Genomic DNA, 18,320 nt, shown 5'->3' on the forward strand with positions numbered 1-18,320 from the left:
TGTGCAGAATATTAAACAAATAAATTCATTTAAAAGTCTCTTTCTCATATACCTCCTTAAACAGGATTTGTTTTCATCTCTGCGGGGTAAGGATTTTCGCATTTACGGTAAAAAGAGTTGTGTATAATTAGTTTATCATTTCGTATGTAACACTTGGAAATATCCTACTCATGGAAATCCATACATACTCGAAACTGTGTAATCTCAACTGAAACTGCAAATCAATTTGAACATCAGTTAGTCAGTTAAGCTGCTCGCTATTGCTAGTCTAATGTTGGCAATAAAATAGAATGCTTAACCGATTTTTATGTACTTTCTGGAAAACATGCAATTGGCGTTAAGTAAATCCATGAATTGAAAGAAATTTAAACCAAATATTTTTATCGAATACCAAGCAAGCAAGCAAGCTTGTACTTGCCATTATTTCTGAGCTAAATTTTCACTTCTGGTTTTGGGTGGACAACTATTACAAGACCCGACTTTAAAAATTTGCAATTTATGACTGACTTGAGTAACAAAAATTGCAAATTTACAATCTTTTCCTGTAGCGAGTTGCTCTACAGCTTACAATCATGCATACATGCTTGCATTACGAACGACATGTTTTCAATGATGTCTACATTCCTGGCAATATAGGCGTGCCAGAAAATTTGGAGCATTAGAATTTGCTGTCAAAAATGAAACCTTGAAGTTTTTTATGACGGTTTAAAAAGGTATCCTCTCTAGAAAAATTAATTTCCATAATAAAAGTAACTCGCGCGTTCGACGTGGATTAGGGCTATAACCATTCTTTGTTCGTTGCTCTTTGGCAGAAAGAACAGACCAAGTGGTGGTTTGTGGACTTTGTCATACTTTTTTATCCCTCAGACGCAACAAGAGCATAACGATTCTGATTTTTTCGTTCGACAAATTAACCAGTCACAAGTCATAATTTGACTCCAATTTGGACCCCAAAGTGGCAAACTTGAGATAAAGACTTGAATACTTTTAGTTATTACTTAAGACGAGATAACATAAAGGTAATAAGTTGAATGCCTTCTGCCACTGATAGGCTCGAATAAAAGTTAGAATTTTATCCTCTACATTCTTTGACCGGAATTCTTATCGATTTGCATAGCGATAATAATTTGTTCGCTTAATCAAAAGTCAATTGTTTCTCTCGGTAAAATTACTTGAGGCAAAACTGGAAAACTTTCAAAACCGGAGCTATCGAACACGAGCGCGGAAACCGTTCGAATTAGTTTTTTCTTACTTTCAACTTTAAGCAAATGTGAGGGTGAAAAATTTTATTTTTTATGTTTATTCAAAGAACAGAACCACGCATACATAAGACATTAATAGTTCGTTAGCAGTATCGCGTTGATAATTACCGTGTTATCGTTCGAACTAATGGCTGGGGTGGCGCGCACTGTCAGGACTATGCAGAATGGTAAAATCCACACAATTGTTATTGCGTTCATGTTTGTTGCTTTGTTTGTTCCTTTTTGGTTTGGTAGTGTTAGCTAAAGAAAAATAAATTTCTTTTTATTTTCTCGTAGTATCGACTTTATTCCAAGTTTGTTAATATTCGATAGATTTGAGTTCCTCGACCCTCTTCGTATAATTAAATCACTTCTGTTAATGGTCTGCTTTACAAATCACTTTAATGACCATTTAAATATAATCCAAACAGTATTTGAATTATCCTTTTTTCAAGAAAAAAAAAAAAAAAGAAGCATTTATGGCTTTTATAACACTCGCGTCTCAACTCTCTATGGGTTGCTTTTGATTACCGGTGCGCGCTAAGCGAGTGTAATGCGTACAGGATGCAATGACATCGTCGTGATATAAGAAAACTTAATGCGAATTTTTGTAAGTGTGATTAAGATTTTATATGAACTCGACGCAAGACTGGCGAGGAATCAAAACAGAGACTTGCGTTGACTGCAATTTATTTAGTTTTTTTAGTTTTTATTTTTTTCTCTACTTATTATTGTTTTCAGTTTTGTTTATTGGGAAAATGGAGTGTAGGAAAGTGGAGTGTAGAGGAAAACTGGCTTAAGATCACACAGTCATATAACTTATACTACTACTACTACTACTAACTGCTGCTACGACTACTACCACTACAACTGCAACTGTTACTACGAATACTACTGCTTCCAAGACGGCTTTAATGGAAACTCTTTTCCATCTTTGATTGTTTTCTATTTCAGCCTCTAAAAGCAAGACATAAATTTTCCCAATCCAACGCGTATACAACGATTTAATACAAAGCAGCCACCAAAAAGAAAAACATGAGACAGACATCCACCTTGATTCGCTATTTATGGCGATTGGCTCGGTTTGCTGTTTTCTTAATATTGTGTGTCTTGCAGTAGTGACTCGTTTTTCAAGTTCAAGGAGTTTATAAGATTATTTTCCAAATTAACACACAATCAACTGTCACGTGCAGTTTATATGAATAAACAAACGTATCTCTGTGACGTTTACCGTACTGTGTTCAAAAAACTTTGACTCACATAGAGCGCTCGTCCACATGTCTGCGCACATGCACACATGCATTGCATACGAAATGAGATTCAAGACTCGAGACATTCACAATAACAAACATTTCGAGGCGGAAAGTGTTTAGAAAACTATGCAAATTCTCGAAAGTCTCTCTCTCTTTCTCTCTCTTTCTCTCCCTCTGCTCTATCTAGTGTTCTATGCATTGAAAATTGTGTCTGTGAAAATAGTGAAATTTACTTATCGTTGTTGTTATTAATCTTGCTATTATTATAAATTCTTCATCACATTCGTTTATTTATTCATTTTATATTCTAATTTGTCTTTCCAATTTAACCAGAAAGTATAACACATGCGTGTGTGGCTGTTTAAAAAATTCAATTAAAAACTGTTATTTATTTGGGTCGCAGCAAAAGTTATTATTTATCGAAGATAAGAAATTTGCAAAACAACAATGTACAGATCTTTATGCAGATCGAAATCTCTTCAAGATATTTTCTGAATCTTTGGTCTACAAATTATCTTCTTCGGCTTTTAGTAGTTCTTGTAATAATTAGTTAAAAAGAGCTAAGTATCACGTTTCGAACCGTTGTCTTCGTTACTTAAAGTTTCCCTTTTGGTGATCTTTTCGAACAATACAAATACTTTGTTAGTGCAAAGGAATCTCGCTCTTTTTAGTGACTATAACATAACGTACAACCATGCCCATCTAAATAAATACACCGACGTATATTGGTCGTAATAGTAAAACACGGACATATGTTAGAGGCGCGGATGTTCGAAGGCAGCCGTGCTTAAGATGCGCGCGTAAAAGCATACGTGATAACCAAGTAGGCAGCGTGGTGTTGCAACAACACTACCACTGGATATTTAATACATCGAAGTGTTGAGAATTGTGAATCGATTTGGCACAAATTAAAACTTTAACTTACACCAACGATGATCAATCAGTTTGTTGCTGCATAATATTTCATAGTCGGAATGGTTTTTCTTCTTTTTAAAATGGTTTGTCTTATGGATAACAAGGTGTTTGCAGTTATCAAACTAGGAATAGCAGCGTAACTTTTGAAGTAATCTAGGAATCGAGACATTTCTCAATGCCAGCGTCTAAAGGGCATGAAAGCTGCGCATCGATTGAAATATATCTGAAATGAGAATTGATAATGTTTGAAGAGGAAAGAAAACCAGGGCAGAGAGGGGAAGAAATTTTCATGAGCTTTGTTGGCGGGTTTAACTATTAACTTTATCAGGCGTCAATAAAGTCGGTTGATTGTTTCATTATCTTCCACATGCACTCATCAATTTGAACTTATTTTCTTCATTTTCAAAATACACATATTGCATAATTAATTAATGAAAAATCTACCAAAAAAGACAGCAATAGCAAAGCAAAGCAATAAACAAAGTGTTGAAGCAAAAAGAGGAAAATGAGAGAACTTTTTGTTTACCCAAAGGGCATAGTATAACAATACAGATGCGAGAAGTTTAAATAAGTAAAAAGAAGCTAAATAAACATTGAAATAAAGTAATTTAAGAAAACAAAAATAAATTAGTTTTAAACTACATGATAAGTTTGCAATCTTCTTATCGCATGGGAGTGGGACCGAAGACATTTGCCACCAATCAAACAAAGTTCGTGCCTCTCTAATTTGATCTCAGGAAGATGGCAATTTAAAGGATTCCTCCTCCCACTTCGCTCTTCCTTCTTGTAACCCGTAGAAATACGCAAAAGCGATTCGATGAAATACATTGTCTATGTGACATTCGGAAACAAAGCCCGCCATAGGCAAAAAATCTCAAGTTACATTGTAGATATATTACTCGCATATAAGATGCATTGAACTTGAAAAGTTCACATAAATTTCACTAAAGGACCTCCTCTGCGGTGAGCATAAGCTTCATCGACAATGAATCCTTTATACTCAACAGCTAAAATAGGCGATATAATCGCTTTGTAAAGAAGAAGAAGCGAAAAAAATTCGCGAAATGATTACCAGCTTTGCAGTTTTCCAGCAACATACCTTTGTATGATTCGCTATGCTGTGGTATTATTACTCGAAAGTCTTTTCTAATCCCAGTGTTGTCGCCAGCATAGCCACAAGTTGTTGTATATGAATGTCTCTCTCTGACCAAATCGTTCGTTGCTTTTTCTTTTTTGCGAGTTTAATGTTAAAGTAATTGATCGGTCCCACGTTGTATATATTCAAAGCGAATTTCTCTAATAAGAAGCATTAAAAACACAAAATGATAATTCATTGCTATGAAAATCAATTTATTTTAGAAACTAACTCATTAACACTCCTATGTAAATTGTAATAAAAATTTATTTAAAATACTTTTTATAAGAAAGTAATTAAAAGTCAAATACTAATACATTACTAAGCATACGATATAAAAAAATATTAATAAACAATTTTATTACTTTTCTCTACTTTCGGTTTGGCGGAGTTAATCGATTTGGCAAGTTAGGCGTTCATAAGTACCCATGCACCATGCACGTGTACTATCCTACTTGTACTCGTAGAAAATTTTATATAATTTATTTCAAAATAAATTTCCTTTCATTTTATCATGTTCGTTGTCAGTTTTAAAGCCTTAAGACCACTTTTTGTCAACATCTCGAGAACATAACAATCTCTGGTGTTTTCTTATTCTGTGATATCTTGGTGCATTCATCTCATAGCATTTAGAAAATTGCTATAAACACATAACACACTTTGCATTAGCGAGCGATGTTCGAAATCTATTGTATGTTTTAGCCTAGGGATAAACGCTATTCAAAATGGATGGGATGGGATCGAATAGTTCTTATGACCACTCGCTATACAAGCATTTATATAAAAAATATAAACATCATATAAAGTAGACGTGGGAAAGTGGGATTGTATGCGACTATAATTCGCATCCCGTCCCACATAAAAGGGCTTACAAACATTACGTCCCTTTCATATATAACAACAATATCGAATTGCTAGGATTTTACACTAGGAATTGCTCCAGAATAGCGGTTTTGCGGTATACTTGGACCACATTGACGAATCTTTCAGGTCGCTTCCTATGTAATCGTATTTATTATTGACAAACTAAAATTAACTACATCAAGTTTACAGCTCGTCGATTCCGGTTTTCGAATCTCTAGAGTGTTCGATGGTTGGTCTTGCCCGACTATAATGTTTTCACTTGTTTATTATCGTGTTCGTGTACGGGTTTTATTTGCTCGAAGCTTTTAATTGAAAAGCGTCACAATATTTTTTTAATTTTTAATACAAACAGAAATATCTACAAGGCGCACACTTCATTGCATTTTAAAATTTTTCCTCTTTCCCTCTTATGGCGCCGGCGATGGATTCTCATTTCAAAAGTTTGCGATTTTAAGAGCTATCAACTTATGACATATAAGTGGATTGCACGCAACTCTGCAGATGTAATTACATTACATCGGAAGTGATTGGAATCGAGTGGTTGGTCAATCTAGTATAAATTAAGGTATCTGCTCATTGATGTTACGACATACGTTATTCACATATGACAGGAAGATATATTGAATTTCTATGAGAGCGTACAATGCATGCGATGTAAACGTTCCAGTGCACAATGTTGATCGCATGTCAATTAAATTGACACGCGCTTCAAGCTAAAATCAAAGGTTGCATGTGTTGTGTGCAGGACCTGGTGATGGGCTTTAAAAAATTTGGTCCACACAGAATGTGACTTCCTCCCCGTATACTCCAGATTCAGATTAAGTGTTGTTCGTATTAGTGCAAGAGTAACAAGAAGTATATATTTTGCACATATACGAAAGTCTTAATAATGGTTGGGAAGAACATCGATTATTGTTGTGCCTCTGTTACATTACGTGATACACATGTTTTCTGCTTTTTAGAAATTTGAGAAATTCGGCTTAAACTCGGTATTTGGTTTCTTCCCATTAATTTAGTTTACAGTTGAGAAAATATTCACACAATATAGAAGAACATGAATTTAATGTGGGTCATCTGTATTTGATATTTAATAACCAAGAATTTGTAAAACAAGAAGAAGTTCGAAAAAACCAAGACAAAATCGTAAACAAGAGGCTTGTGAAAGAAAGAAATGTCGGACACACATGTGTATGCAAAAAAACATGTTATATATATATATATATATATATATATATATAAGTATTCATGTACAAAAACATGACAAAAATATTCACATATGCACAAAATATTTCCCATTCAAGTGCACTTAAAAGTTGGCAGGAAAGGAACAAAATTTGTTTTCCTTACGACGACGTATGTAGAGTACGTATAACAAGATGCAAAGCACAAGATATGCAGAAACTCTTACTTTGTGCTCGAAGATGAAATGAGTGCGTAAGACCAAGCATTTTAGATACCCACCATCTGCTAATCTGGATCGATACGACGCTAATAATCCTTCGAGCCGATATGCAAATCAACGTCTGTTCAACATCTCGCGTTGTTATATGCAATCCGCTATAAGGTTTGTTTTCGAGCCTACTTCGTATACAATGTAAAATTTTATTCTCCTTACCCTCTACTTCGTAGACATAACTCCAGATATATCGCATGGATTACTTACAGCGACTACGGCAGCAACGCGGAAATAATCAACTAAAAGGTCAGAAGGGAAGCTACATTTTTGCCAACAGCTATTGTTTTAGGTTTGCTTCGCGCATTCTTTACTTAATTGAAAGGGTTGTAAACTACTTTTGATGGCGATTACGCTTACGCTGTTGTTACAAACCTATTCAAAATTGTCAATATACGTTTTTGTAAAGGTAGGCAGCAAAGATATCTTAAAAGCAACGGCAGTTTGTTTTCCTACATTTCTTATGATCAAACTTCAGTGCACATGATCAGGTTCGAAACAAGTTAAACGCTTTCTTTTGGAAAATGCGGTCTGTCGAGTGTGTCCAGTTTTTTTTTTTTTCTTCTTCTTCTTCTTCTTTTTCTTTTCTTTTATTTTTCGTTTTCATCTGTACATGTTGCCGATGATAAGCTGGTTATTTGCTTAAAACATCACCTGCAGTTGAGTTGTTGGGGTGTTAATGACAATGAATACACAGGCATTTCTGACATTTTTACAAAACTTTGTGAGCGACTAAACAATAATATCTTGGCGAAGAAAACAGTTATGGTAAAACTTTTACTTTCTTTTAATTTGAAATTTGAAGTAAACAAAATGCTTTCGATTTCTTAACAGAGAGCATTTCAAACAATTTCTTCTGCATTTCGTTCTTTGCATTAGCATAGCAGTCTGCCAACCTTGACCGACTTTTTTTTCTTATTTTTTGTTTTTTTGATTTTTGCAAATTTATTGAAATTGTTATGTATATACTATAAATTGTTAGAATTGTATTATTAAAAAATATTTGAAATAGTTGTGCAAAGTTTCCATAATCACCACTACATGTTATATATATATTTTCTCACATATATACAATCGATCTAAATGTCTTATCAAACATTTTATATAATAGTAAGCCGATGGAATTAACTTTTGTTTGACACAACATTTGTACAAATTTTCATTTTTCATTTAATTTACTTTTTGATCGGTACACATAGCAATCGCTTAGTGTTTGATAAAATATCCTAATTTTATATCAAAGTCATCTCTGGCGGACGGCCCGTTTTCAACTCAGTTGGTGTACTTGTTATTCGAACGAATAACAAACGAAACAAGCAATGAGACTCACAGCTGTCGTTACATAGACTTGCAATTTCGCGGCGATAAATAACACCTATGTGCGAATGCAATACACCAACCTTCGTAAAGCTGCCACTTATATTATCCCAAGGCATACACGCACATATCTATGTCTGAAATAATCTTAACTCGTAGGATCTTTTCGAATAACTTTCTGGTCATATCATAATATTAATCAATTTTATGTATATAGCCTCAAATGAGGAAATAATGGATTATATAGCCGTTGCTTTATGACGAAACAATAAAAATAAATAAATAGAAAACATTCACTGACAAATGTATGAATACTTTCCGCCCTTCATTGCCCATTTTCTTATTCGGTAAAAATATAGCACAAATACCTCACCAAATCAGGCTGTCTATAAATATTAGTCCTTCCTCATCTACTAATACAATTCTTAAATGATGAAAACATATAACCTTGCGAGCATACTCTTGTTTGCATGCAGGAAGCAAGTTTGAATTTACTATGGATTCGTCAGCATACATGTCCGCAAACACAAAGCAATTAAATAGCAACTACGCACTTTGAGAAAGGCTCGAAAAATTTTCATATACTTTCGCTAATAATCCAATCCCTTAGTATCGTAAAAGTTCGCCTTAAGAGCGGTAAGAAGATAAAAAGTACAAGTCGATTTACTTTACAATTGCTTCTTGAGCACTTTTCATTATTTTGCTTACTTCTCTGATCTTATATCCTTCCTAAGTTTTTCATTGCTTGCAAATTGTAATGGATCCAATCCAAGTTTCTTCTATAGATCACATTAACTTTTCATTTCGCTTATATTATTCAGATATACATTTCGGACAAGTCGAAAGACTCATTCCAAATGCATTAAAATTTATGTTGCTTTCCAATCGAATGGACATTTCACAATATTGCAATGAAGTAACTTAAAAAAACTATTCAGGAGAGTCTCTTAAACAATAAATAAATATTTACAAGTAATTAAAACTAATTTTCGTGCTTAAGTGAAGCATGGCAGGGAATTTGAACAAATGAAGATGAAATTTTCTCAAGATGCAAAACTCTTAGGTCTTTTGCGTACTTTCGATTTTTTTATCAGAACTTCGGCCATAATAGGCGGAGTAGGCAGCTTCATGGGCAGCATCACCGAAACTAACAGCATTACTGGACGCACCATTTTTGTAGTAATCATGGTATGGCTTGGAAAAATGCGGATCCGGTCGATAAAGGTGATCGTGAGATGGGCGATCAAAATGTTCATGATGATGATAATATGTAGCCGAACCCACGCCTTGCGAAGAATATTCAGGAAATGTATTCTTATTGCCAAATAAACCAGAGAATATACCCCCTCCCGTTGCACTTCCCGGATGACACAATTTGAAATAAGCAAAGAGACCAGGCAAGACGATAGCAGCCAAGCCAAGAATTTTCTTCAAGCCAACAATACCCAATATGAAGGGTAAAAATAATAATAATTTCAATTTGAAGATTTTCAAGATCAACAGCATCGGTATGATCATCTTCTTGAGCTTCTTACGTTCTGTGCGAAAAAATAGAAGACGAATCAGAAAGACCTTTAAAGTGTTACTCTGAAAACTCAAATAATTTACTTATAATGGGAGCATGTTTGTCTTCAATAATATCCAATTCACTGTCGATATCGCTGCCTATGAAACGGGCTTGATAACGGCCGGCTTCAGTGTACTCTTCGGGCACTTCTACTTCCAAAGCGGTGGACTTAATAAATCTGTCAAAGAAGGACAGACACGAACGAAAACGTCATAGAGGATATATAATAAACTAGGCGAGGTGTGAATGACTCAAAAGTCGAATTAAATGAACCATTTGCTCACCTTTCTGCTCTCCGCAAAGCATACTTGACCATCTGGTCCCAGTCGCTGTCTCCGCTACGCGGCTCCTCTGAATACTCGAAAGGTTCACGCAGCAATGACCGCTGCTGGGTTTCCGGCATTCGCACAATACGGGCAAAATCGGTTAACCTGTCAACGAAAGGATACAAAGGAAAATGTTTATCGCCTGTTCTATCGCCTTTGTTTTTGCAAGCACTTACGGATATTGTTCGCGATAGAATATCTCATCGAAACTATTTAAGGCTTGCGTTTTGAAACATTCCGAAAAGTCGCCGCTCAAACAATTGGAATTACTTCGTGCCAAATAAGGATCATTGTCCTGACCCAAACCAAATATGCTAAGAATCGAAGAACGGCCACGTGCTTCACCCAGATCGACTGGTGACTGCTGAAACTGTTGTTGATATTGTTGTTGTTGCTGAGGTGTGAAGAAAATTTGCTGTGAAGGTTGCGATTGATTCTCGTTAGATTTTGCATTAGCACCAGGCGACTGATCTGGTAAACGTAGACCTTCCGCTGAAGTTTGCCCAATGAACAGTATTAACACAAATGTTAAACTCGTCAACGCCTTTATAGATAATTCCATGACTGAAAAAAAAGAAGACATATGAAATGAAAGCTTTTATATAAGTTAATTACAAATAACCATTTGACTGACTAACGATAATATTTGTTTTATGGAAAGGCAGTCTAGAGTATAATGCAGTAGACGTACACCAATCCAAAGTACATTGTTTGTTAAATTGGAACAAGAAGAGCAGACATTAAATAACTGGAGACATAGCATTAACCGTACGAGTTAATGGGAGATATTTTCTCTGGAGTCGACAGTCGTGCACGGCTCTCTATCTTGTCTCATTGATAAACATTATATTGTGCCCACTGCTTGGAAAAAGTAAGACCGAAAGTATTTTTGAACGCAGAAACACGCAAAGCTTTTCATTACTTATACGCTTCATTTACCCGATCAGACATATTTATCTATTAAGCTGGGAAAAGTTCCAGATCGCTTTTTCGGTACTGAAGACTGCCTGTTGCTGATAGGAAGATTTTCAAAACTTGGATTTTTTAGGTCTCTGCCGTTTCTTCGAAATTGTACGAGCGCCTTCTTTTTTTTTTATCTCAACTTCAAGAGCAATACTTTTCGCCAACAAACCCTAAACAGGCGGACGTTTAAGGTCGAAATTTTAAGTTCATTAAGAATACAAATGCTTTCAGTGGGATAACTGCGCGATAGAAAAGAAATGGCAAATCCGTCGACTGTTCGGAGTGCCGCGTAATACTTAATATCTGAAATTCTAGCGGTTACAGTTAGAATCTCAGTGCTTTACTTCTCTCTGTGGCCTCTGGACACGTGAAGGCATATTTAGGTGCGCGATTAGAAAATGTTAAATTATTTCCAAAAGATTTGTGAAAATTTCCTTTTTGGAAATCCTAGGGAGAGACTGGAGTACAAATGTCCATAGGCCTGTATATGTATGAGCAGCCAAATATTGTCCATTACATTAGCAATATCTCTTTGACACACTTTCTTCTCTTCGTAGCCATCAAACGGGGAAACGATCTGTTATCAATCAGCAGACGTTTAAACAACATCATCTTCATGTGAACTACATCTAGTTGTGTGAAAAAGACTTAACTTGCAATTCAAGTAGCAAACAAACAAGCGAACAGATAAGACACTCGCATATATAAAACGCACTTACATACAGTGAAATTAAGTTTCGTTGTCGCTTCAACACTAGTTGTTGTAATTATCAATTTTAATAACGAGATTTTCGTCGTTTTGTTTTTACTTTCTTTTTTCTCTACAAGCACTATGAAGTCTTTGGTTTGTTTATCTGATTGACAGATTTTTTTTCCTTTTCGTTTGCGACGTTTTGTACAACACTTTTAAGATAGTAAGAGAAAACGAAATATATTAAAAGTTTAGCTATGTGAAGCGTACTCGAGAGACAAAATATGAAACGAATGTGCAGAGAATTTTACCTGAGTACAGTTTGTTGCTGACTGAACAACAAATTGTTTAGTTGCCCAAACCACATACGCTAACAGCATCTCAGACGTGATAATAGTAGAAACCTCAGAAGTGTAGAGTAGCAGTGGAGTGGTGGTTGTGTGTGGTGGGTTATTTTATTCACATTTTTACTCATTTAAAGCATTCATTCATTCATACATATAGGCATAAAGATATACTAGCTTTTCACTTATATATATATATATATATATATATTACATCGGCTATTACACTAACACGCGTTACGTTACAAAAGCGCTTTAGATTGTTTGCTCTATTTACTGTTGAATTTTTGTGGTATTGTTCACGAGACCATGGCCAATAAACAGTTATTTAAGAGGCGCTTTATATTACCACTGCCAAGGTGATCTCACCATTGAATAAAAACAAACGTATTCATGTGTGTGTATGCTACTAATCTATATAAAAACACAATACAAATCGTAAGCCTTTAGTTAAAATGTGATGAATCTCAATCATTGGTCCATTGTTTACAATATGGTAATAGGTTTTGGAGTGATTGCTGTCACTTGAAAACCGAGTAGGAGGAGATAAACGACTTTACTTGCACGTTTCAAAATCAACTGGAGTTTTTTTTTTTGTTTCTCATCGGAAAACTACTTAACCCCCATTAGAAAAAAAAAATGTTTTTTCTTTTTTTTTTATTAAGAGGCCAAAGAAATACAAAAAGATTCTTTACTACGTTCAGCTGTAGTCAGACTCATCTTGCATGTGTTAAGAAAGAAAAATGAGCTGCAATGTATTCGATCCGAATATGGTTGAATGTTATGAGATAACTTTCTTTTTCTTTGCTTATCTAGTTTCAATCCTATATGTAACTGCTTGTAATGGACGTAATAAAATTCCATTGTCTCTGCCATTATCTGTTATTGCAGAGCTGTGTGAAAATACAGAAAAACTTTCTGCACAGAGGGAATATCGCAAAAGTGCTTTTGCGTAAGACATAGCCTAAAGGGTTAACGTTCTCACTTCGTCATGCCGCAGCATGCCGTCATCTCTGTTAGCCTCTGTTGCAATAAGAAAAGAAACTGAAAACAATTACATAATTAATTTTTAATAATTCATCGACATTGAAAACTTATTTAACTTGCAAGTGAGCAAAAAATGCCATTACGGGGCAAATAACATTAGACTGAGAATGAATGTTTTAATACTAAAAGCTACATAACTGCAAAAGGAAGATTCCCGCTGGCCTCAATTTCGACTTTTTCGTCTTTTGGCAAAATGAATAAAATATTTATTTAAAGTAAATCTTGCCGAAACCAAGGAGAGCATTGTAAGAATTTGATTTTATGAGATTTTTTCAATTTTTCATCAATTGGGGGCGGATTAGGTTTTCTTGGCTGCTATGAATTATGTAACAACAAAACAATGGCATACTGTTATGTATAATACATTAGCAGAAAATAAGAAAATGCAAATCAAAATTATTTATTAAGAAATGCGTTAAAGTGCAAAGGTCATCTTAGAAATCTTTTTTCAAAAATTAAAAGTCCATGCACACGATGCGTCAGCTTTCATTCCCAGTATGCCTTTAAACTTTGCTTGCAGTGAAAATGAACTTTTTTCTTTTCTTCACTTATTTTTAATGTTGTTAAACTTGACTGGTGTTAGAAGTGCACTGCTCCCAACATTTCATGTGTATAATTGAAAATAAATAGTAACCATTTGTTTTCCCTCGAGCCAAACAAGTTTCGTGTATGAAAAAAAATAAAAAGAAGAAAACAAATACAGCAAGGAAAGGTTTTGGTTTTATTTTCTACATCTAACGAAAAACTTCATAATTTCATAAACATAACAATATTTTTTCCAACGAAAATGTTATCAAATTTTAAAAATGAAGGTAGAAAGTGAAGCGTTTTAAAGAATTTTTATTTTGCATAGTTCTTGTATTAAGATGAAACGAAAATTTAGTCATCTCCATAAACAATAGAATATGCGATCAAACGAAACTCTCAGTACAAAGATTAAAAATCGCTTAGGCTAACCCGTATTATTAGAACAATCATCGTTTCTCAAATGAGACGAAAAAATAAGAAGGAAATCACACTCAAATCTCAAAAGAAGGCATTTCGTCGAAAGCCATAAAACGTCAAAGCCAGCACATCAAAATTGATGTATATGTCATCAAATTCTGGTGTACTCGTCCCTCGTCAGCATTTGTGTTGTACTTCTTGCCGTACGCCATACGCGGTGCCATCAAAACATATCTGGTTTCTGTTTTTTCCTTCATTGTGGGCAAGATGAGACGGACAGACAGACAGACGCTCGCTATTACTACGAATCGGAATCTTAAGACCCCATATGTAACTCTTGCCCTTCCCGAGATCTCCAAAATCGATTTTCATGTGTTGGAAAGTAAACGATAAGCTTAATATACCCTATTCTTCGGTAGCAAAGTTGACGCTAAACAAATTCCACTACATATTAAGTAAATAAGCATTCGTTTTATGCTATTATATGCTTTAATTTCTTTTCATGGACGCACTGTTGCGGCTTTTACTTAAAAAACTTTAATCCGTCATTGTATGCTCCGCGTGTTATCGTATGTTTTCGTTATCTTTTATACCCTTTCCTGCGTAGCAGCTTAAAAACGAAATTATTAAAAAATGAAAGTAAAAGTTTCGTGTGGCTTTTTCATTACAATTTGTTAGTGCCGCTTACGTATGCCTGCCTAATGACGGTTTATGTATTTCGCTTTGCTTGCTTTGCTTGCTTTGCTTTAAACTACTGTTTCAAAAGCACATTGCGCTCTATTGTTGTTTCTCTCTTTCATACTTTGCACGATTTCCGTTAAAACGAATAATAAGGTTATTGACTGAAGCCATACTACAGAGCGTTGGAAATATGAGAGATTGATTTTAAGGGTAGTTTGGCTCAAATTTACAGTAATTATCGTTAAGATAATAACTGTGCATTTTTCTGGTTAATAACGAAGCAAAGTTTGCTTAAGATTGCAAAACTCGTTTAGTTCTTTATTCGCCTAGACAAGGTAGTCGGCCTTTATCCGGCTTATATCGGTAAGTCCTACAAACCGTAAGATATTCATTGAAGTAAAACTCACAGCTTTTTTCCAAAGCTACTTCGATTTTTTTTTTTGAAACATTAAGGAGGTTTGAGGATGAGTCGTGTTCTTGATTTCTCGCTTAGTTGATTTCTCATTTAGGTCTTGGAGCTTTAAAAATATCAAAAGAAAACAGACAGTGCATAAAAGTGTATTTATTAATATTCCCTTTGGTCATGCCAAGTGACCGCCACATACGATTAATTATAATTAAGCAAAAATTCATTATATTTGCTTTTCAAGTGAAACTTTATCTTTAATTTAGTTTTTTTTTTTTTTTTGCGTGAAGCAACAAGAGAAGATAACAAACCTTTAGGTTATATTAGCCTTATGGCGCGAGAAATTTGAACCACTCCATTGCTCTCTGCATGCAGACTTGTACCCTTCTGTTTTACGTACATTTATTGTTTCCCCCTGAAACTATGTTTCAATTTTCTTGAAAATGTTGATTCTTGCTATGTAACAAATGGAAATATAAAGTTTTAAACCAACTTGCCTTCAGACATGTATGCTTATACGCACACATGAATTTATGTGCAATCAAGTAACGTGGATGTGGGCACAATATGTGTAAAAATGTGATAAAGAGCTCCAGGACTGATTCATAAAGAAAAGTTACAAATAATTAAACTTTTCTCCCCATTTCGAGAAGAAAGCCTTTTGCGCTCCTAAAAGATGGAGAGTAAGAGAGTAAGCGTATAAAAATTCGGTACTTTAGAGAATAGGCGTACATGTTTGTTTACACTTCTCAATAATTGAACATGTGTTTGTTTATTAACAAGATAGCATCTGCGAGGGTGGCTTGGATTTTCTTTTCAAATATCTTTCACTTATGTGTAGAAAGAACTTTGAAGCAAAACTTTGAAGAAATACAAAATCAAATTCTCAATCGATCCAAGCGTGTCCGTCTGCCCGTCTGTTCCTGTGGCCGCCTGGGTAATGTCTGCGGTAAGCACTTTCCCGGGCGCTAAAATTAATCTAATCGCTCCAAATTCTTGGACTCTGTGGGATTAATTGTATTTTGAAATACTTTGTTGGAAAATGCAACCGACATTAATAATCTATGTAAGTCGACGTGAGGAGTAACCATAAACTCATCCTTTGCGTGGATACTTAGTTCACGAAACTAAATTTCAGCCCAAAGTTTAATAAAACCCAGGTTGCTGGATATTCCCTCTGAATTTCTAGGTAATTGTGGCGGATCATAGGCGCCAGCTTTTGTTATCGCCCATCGCTGCATTATTTATCAGTTATTATTTACTTGAAAAATGCGGGTTAGTCTTCCGCATTTCGGTAATACAAAGAGAGGAGCGAAGTAATTTGATGATTTTTCGTGTCTGAAAATCACCCTGAACGGGCGTTCAGAAACTACATAAGATAGTGCGGAAATGTTAAGAAACGTATAGCCAGACACTCTCGGTAACCATTGTCACTGTTTTTTTTTTCGGTTCTTGCTTAAAGTTAATAAAAATTTATTTAAATTCACTTACTTTTTGGTGACACACACTCGTGTAGGGAACTGTAAAAAATATTTATTTTCCTTATGATTGGAAGGAGTGCAAAAAGTACTTCACTTTATTTCGATTGAATATAAACTGCAATGTCCACAGCTACTGACACAGAATTTATATCCGAATTACCAGAAAAGAGCAAAATACAGCAAAAATAGTCTGATCATTGATGTGTTGATCGTTAAGTCATAGCCAGTGTGGGATAAACCCCAACGAAACCAAGGCTTCATGGTAACATGAAAGCAATAAAACAAGAGAGCGTGCTGCCAAAAACGCAACCCGCCTTTTAGAGGAAATATGTCAAACATCTCTATACGTTTTGTGTAAACATCAGCCGCAGACTTAGACTGGAAAGAGTGTCTCAGACACGAGCGAGTTTATATTTTTTTTAAAGAGGCCAATGTAATAATGTGTTTAACGTTGCGGTAGGTTTTTCTTAGCTACTATACACTTCTGATAGTTCGCTTAGAAGCAATTCAATAAGGCACATGGATAAACATGAAGAAAATTTGAAATGGTTACTGAAAACATTCAGGTAATCACGGTAAGGAGTAAGAGATAAATGAGAAATTTGACAGTTTTTCCATTTAAACCCAAAACTAAGTGGAAGCCGTTACGCAAACTGCTAAGTGAGACATACATAAAGAGATATAACTTTAGATATATAGAGAGTAAAAGATATTAAAGAAGAACAATTAACATAAGTGAATTCTTTTCTAACCTGAAATTTGTGAAATTCATTCATTTCCTAACCTATCCTAGCAAAGTTAGCAAATATGTTGTGCATTTACGTGACTATTACTTATGAATAAGGAATACAATGAGTTCAGGGCTTTGAAACGAAAATTTATAGTACATCTGCACTTTTTCAAATCTTGATTACTGTTAGTTATGAAAAGTAAATGTTTATATTTCGATTATAGCCATCTTTTCTCAAAAATAGTAACGATTCGTGAAGAAATTGTATCTCGAAAAATCCCCAAAACCTGAATGACGTTAGCAAAAGCCTTGAGATAAAGACACGAAAATAACTCGATCAGTAGCACGCGATTGAGAAACAATGAAATGAATTTGTTGTATGTTGTTAGAGGGAAACAAATGACTCATCCATCATGTGCTGTCGGGGCTTCGCGAGTAATTTAAAGAGAGTGCACTTACACTTACCCACATTTGCTTACACGTTCACTAGTGACTGAGTTATGCAATTTCTCTTGAACTTTGTAAACAATCGAACGCCCGATGTTTGTTTGGACTATAAATTAAATAATAAAACCGGTTTCACATATGAGTTAACGCGTTTTTCGCTTTGCCTGCACAGCATAAACACTTCACCTCAATGCTTACTATATATTGTTAGTAATATAAGGAAATTACATACATAATAACTACCTTTTAAAGATTTTGTTGTTAGTAGAATTAAAAACAACTTTATGTGAACTAAGAAAAATTTTTGCAGATTTAAAGTTAAATTAAAATGTTATTCTTAAATCCTTGGTAATTAAGATAATTCAATACTTTTGTTATGCGCACTCTCCTAATAAAAATATCCTCCCTTTACTCTTCGAAACAAGTTCGCACTATCTGCCCACACCTTTCTCACCGTAAACATACCAATGAGTTGGTTCACTGTCCCTGTTGATTTCCTTACCAGGTCAACATT

At 34.8% G+C, this 18,320-nt stretch overlaps 2 protein-coding genes across 2 annotated transcripts in view; both read right to left on the reverse strand.

Annotated features, from left to right (window-relative positions):
* Positions 1-1,460, reverse strand: part of LOC119634580 — a 3,181-nt gene extending 1,721 nt beyond the window's left edge. Inside the window, exon 1 of the mRNA XM_038028821.1 lies at positions 1,371-1,460. Coding sequence (XP_037884749.1) covers positions 1,371-1,460 — 90 coding nt within the window. The remainder of the gene's footprint in view (positions 1-1,370) is intronic.
* A 6,680-nt stretch (positions 1,461-8,140) lies between these two features.
* On the reverse strand, positions 8,141-16,745 carry LOC119634642. The gene is made up of 5 exons (XM_038028905.1): positions 16,640-16,745; positions 10,248-10,635; positions 10,030-10,176; positions 9,787-9,923; positions 8,141-9,716 (listed from the first exon to the last, which is right to left on the reverse strand). The coding sequence occupies exons 2-5, from the start codon at positions 10,631-10,633 to the stop codon at positions 9,238-9,240; spliced, it is 1,149 nt and encodes a 382-aa protein (XP_037884833.1). The 5' UTR covers positions 10,634-10,635; positions 16,640-16,745; the 3' UTR covers positions 8,141-9,237.
* Between the last annotated feature and the right edge of the window lie 1,575 nt (positions 16,746-18,320).

The sequence above is a fragment of the Glossina fuscipes genome, unplaced genomic scaffold (assembly GCF_014805625.2).
Source record: "Glossina fuscipes isolate IAEA_lab_2018 unplaced genomic scaffold, Yale_Gfus_2 3, whole genome shotgun sequence".
Lineage (NCBI taxonomy): Eukaryota > Metazoa > Arthropoda > Insecta > Diptera > Glossinidae > Glossina > Glossina fuscipes.

Excerpts from the sequence above, each read along its gene's own strand:
- LOC119634642 (XM_038028905.1), bottom strand. The coding sequence starts at position 10,633 with ATGGAATTATCTATAAAGGCGTTGACGAGTTTAACATTTGTGTTAATA. Across the intron at positions 9,924-10,029 it reads GCTTTGCGGAGAGCAGAAAG|ATTTATTAAGTCCACCGCTT; the intron begins GTGAGCAAATGG and ends CTTCTTTGACAG. Across the intron at positions 9,717-9,786 it reads CAAACATGCTCCCATTATAA|AACGTAAGAAGCTCAAGAAG; the intron begins GTAAATTATTTG and ends TTTTTCGCACAG.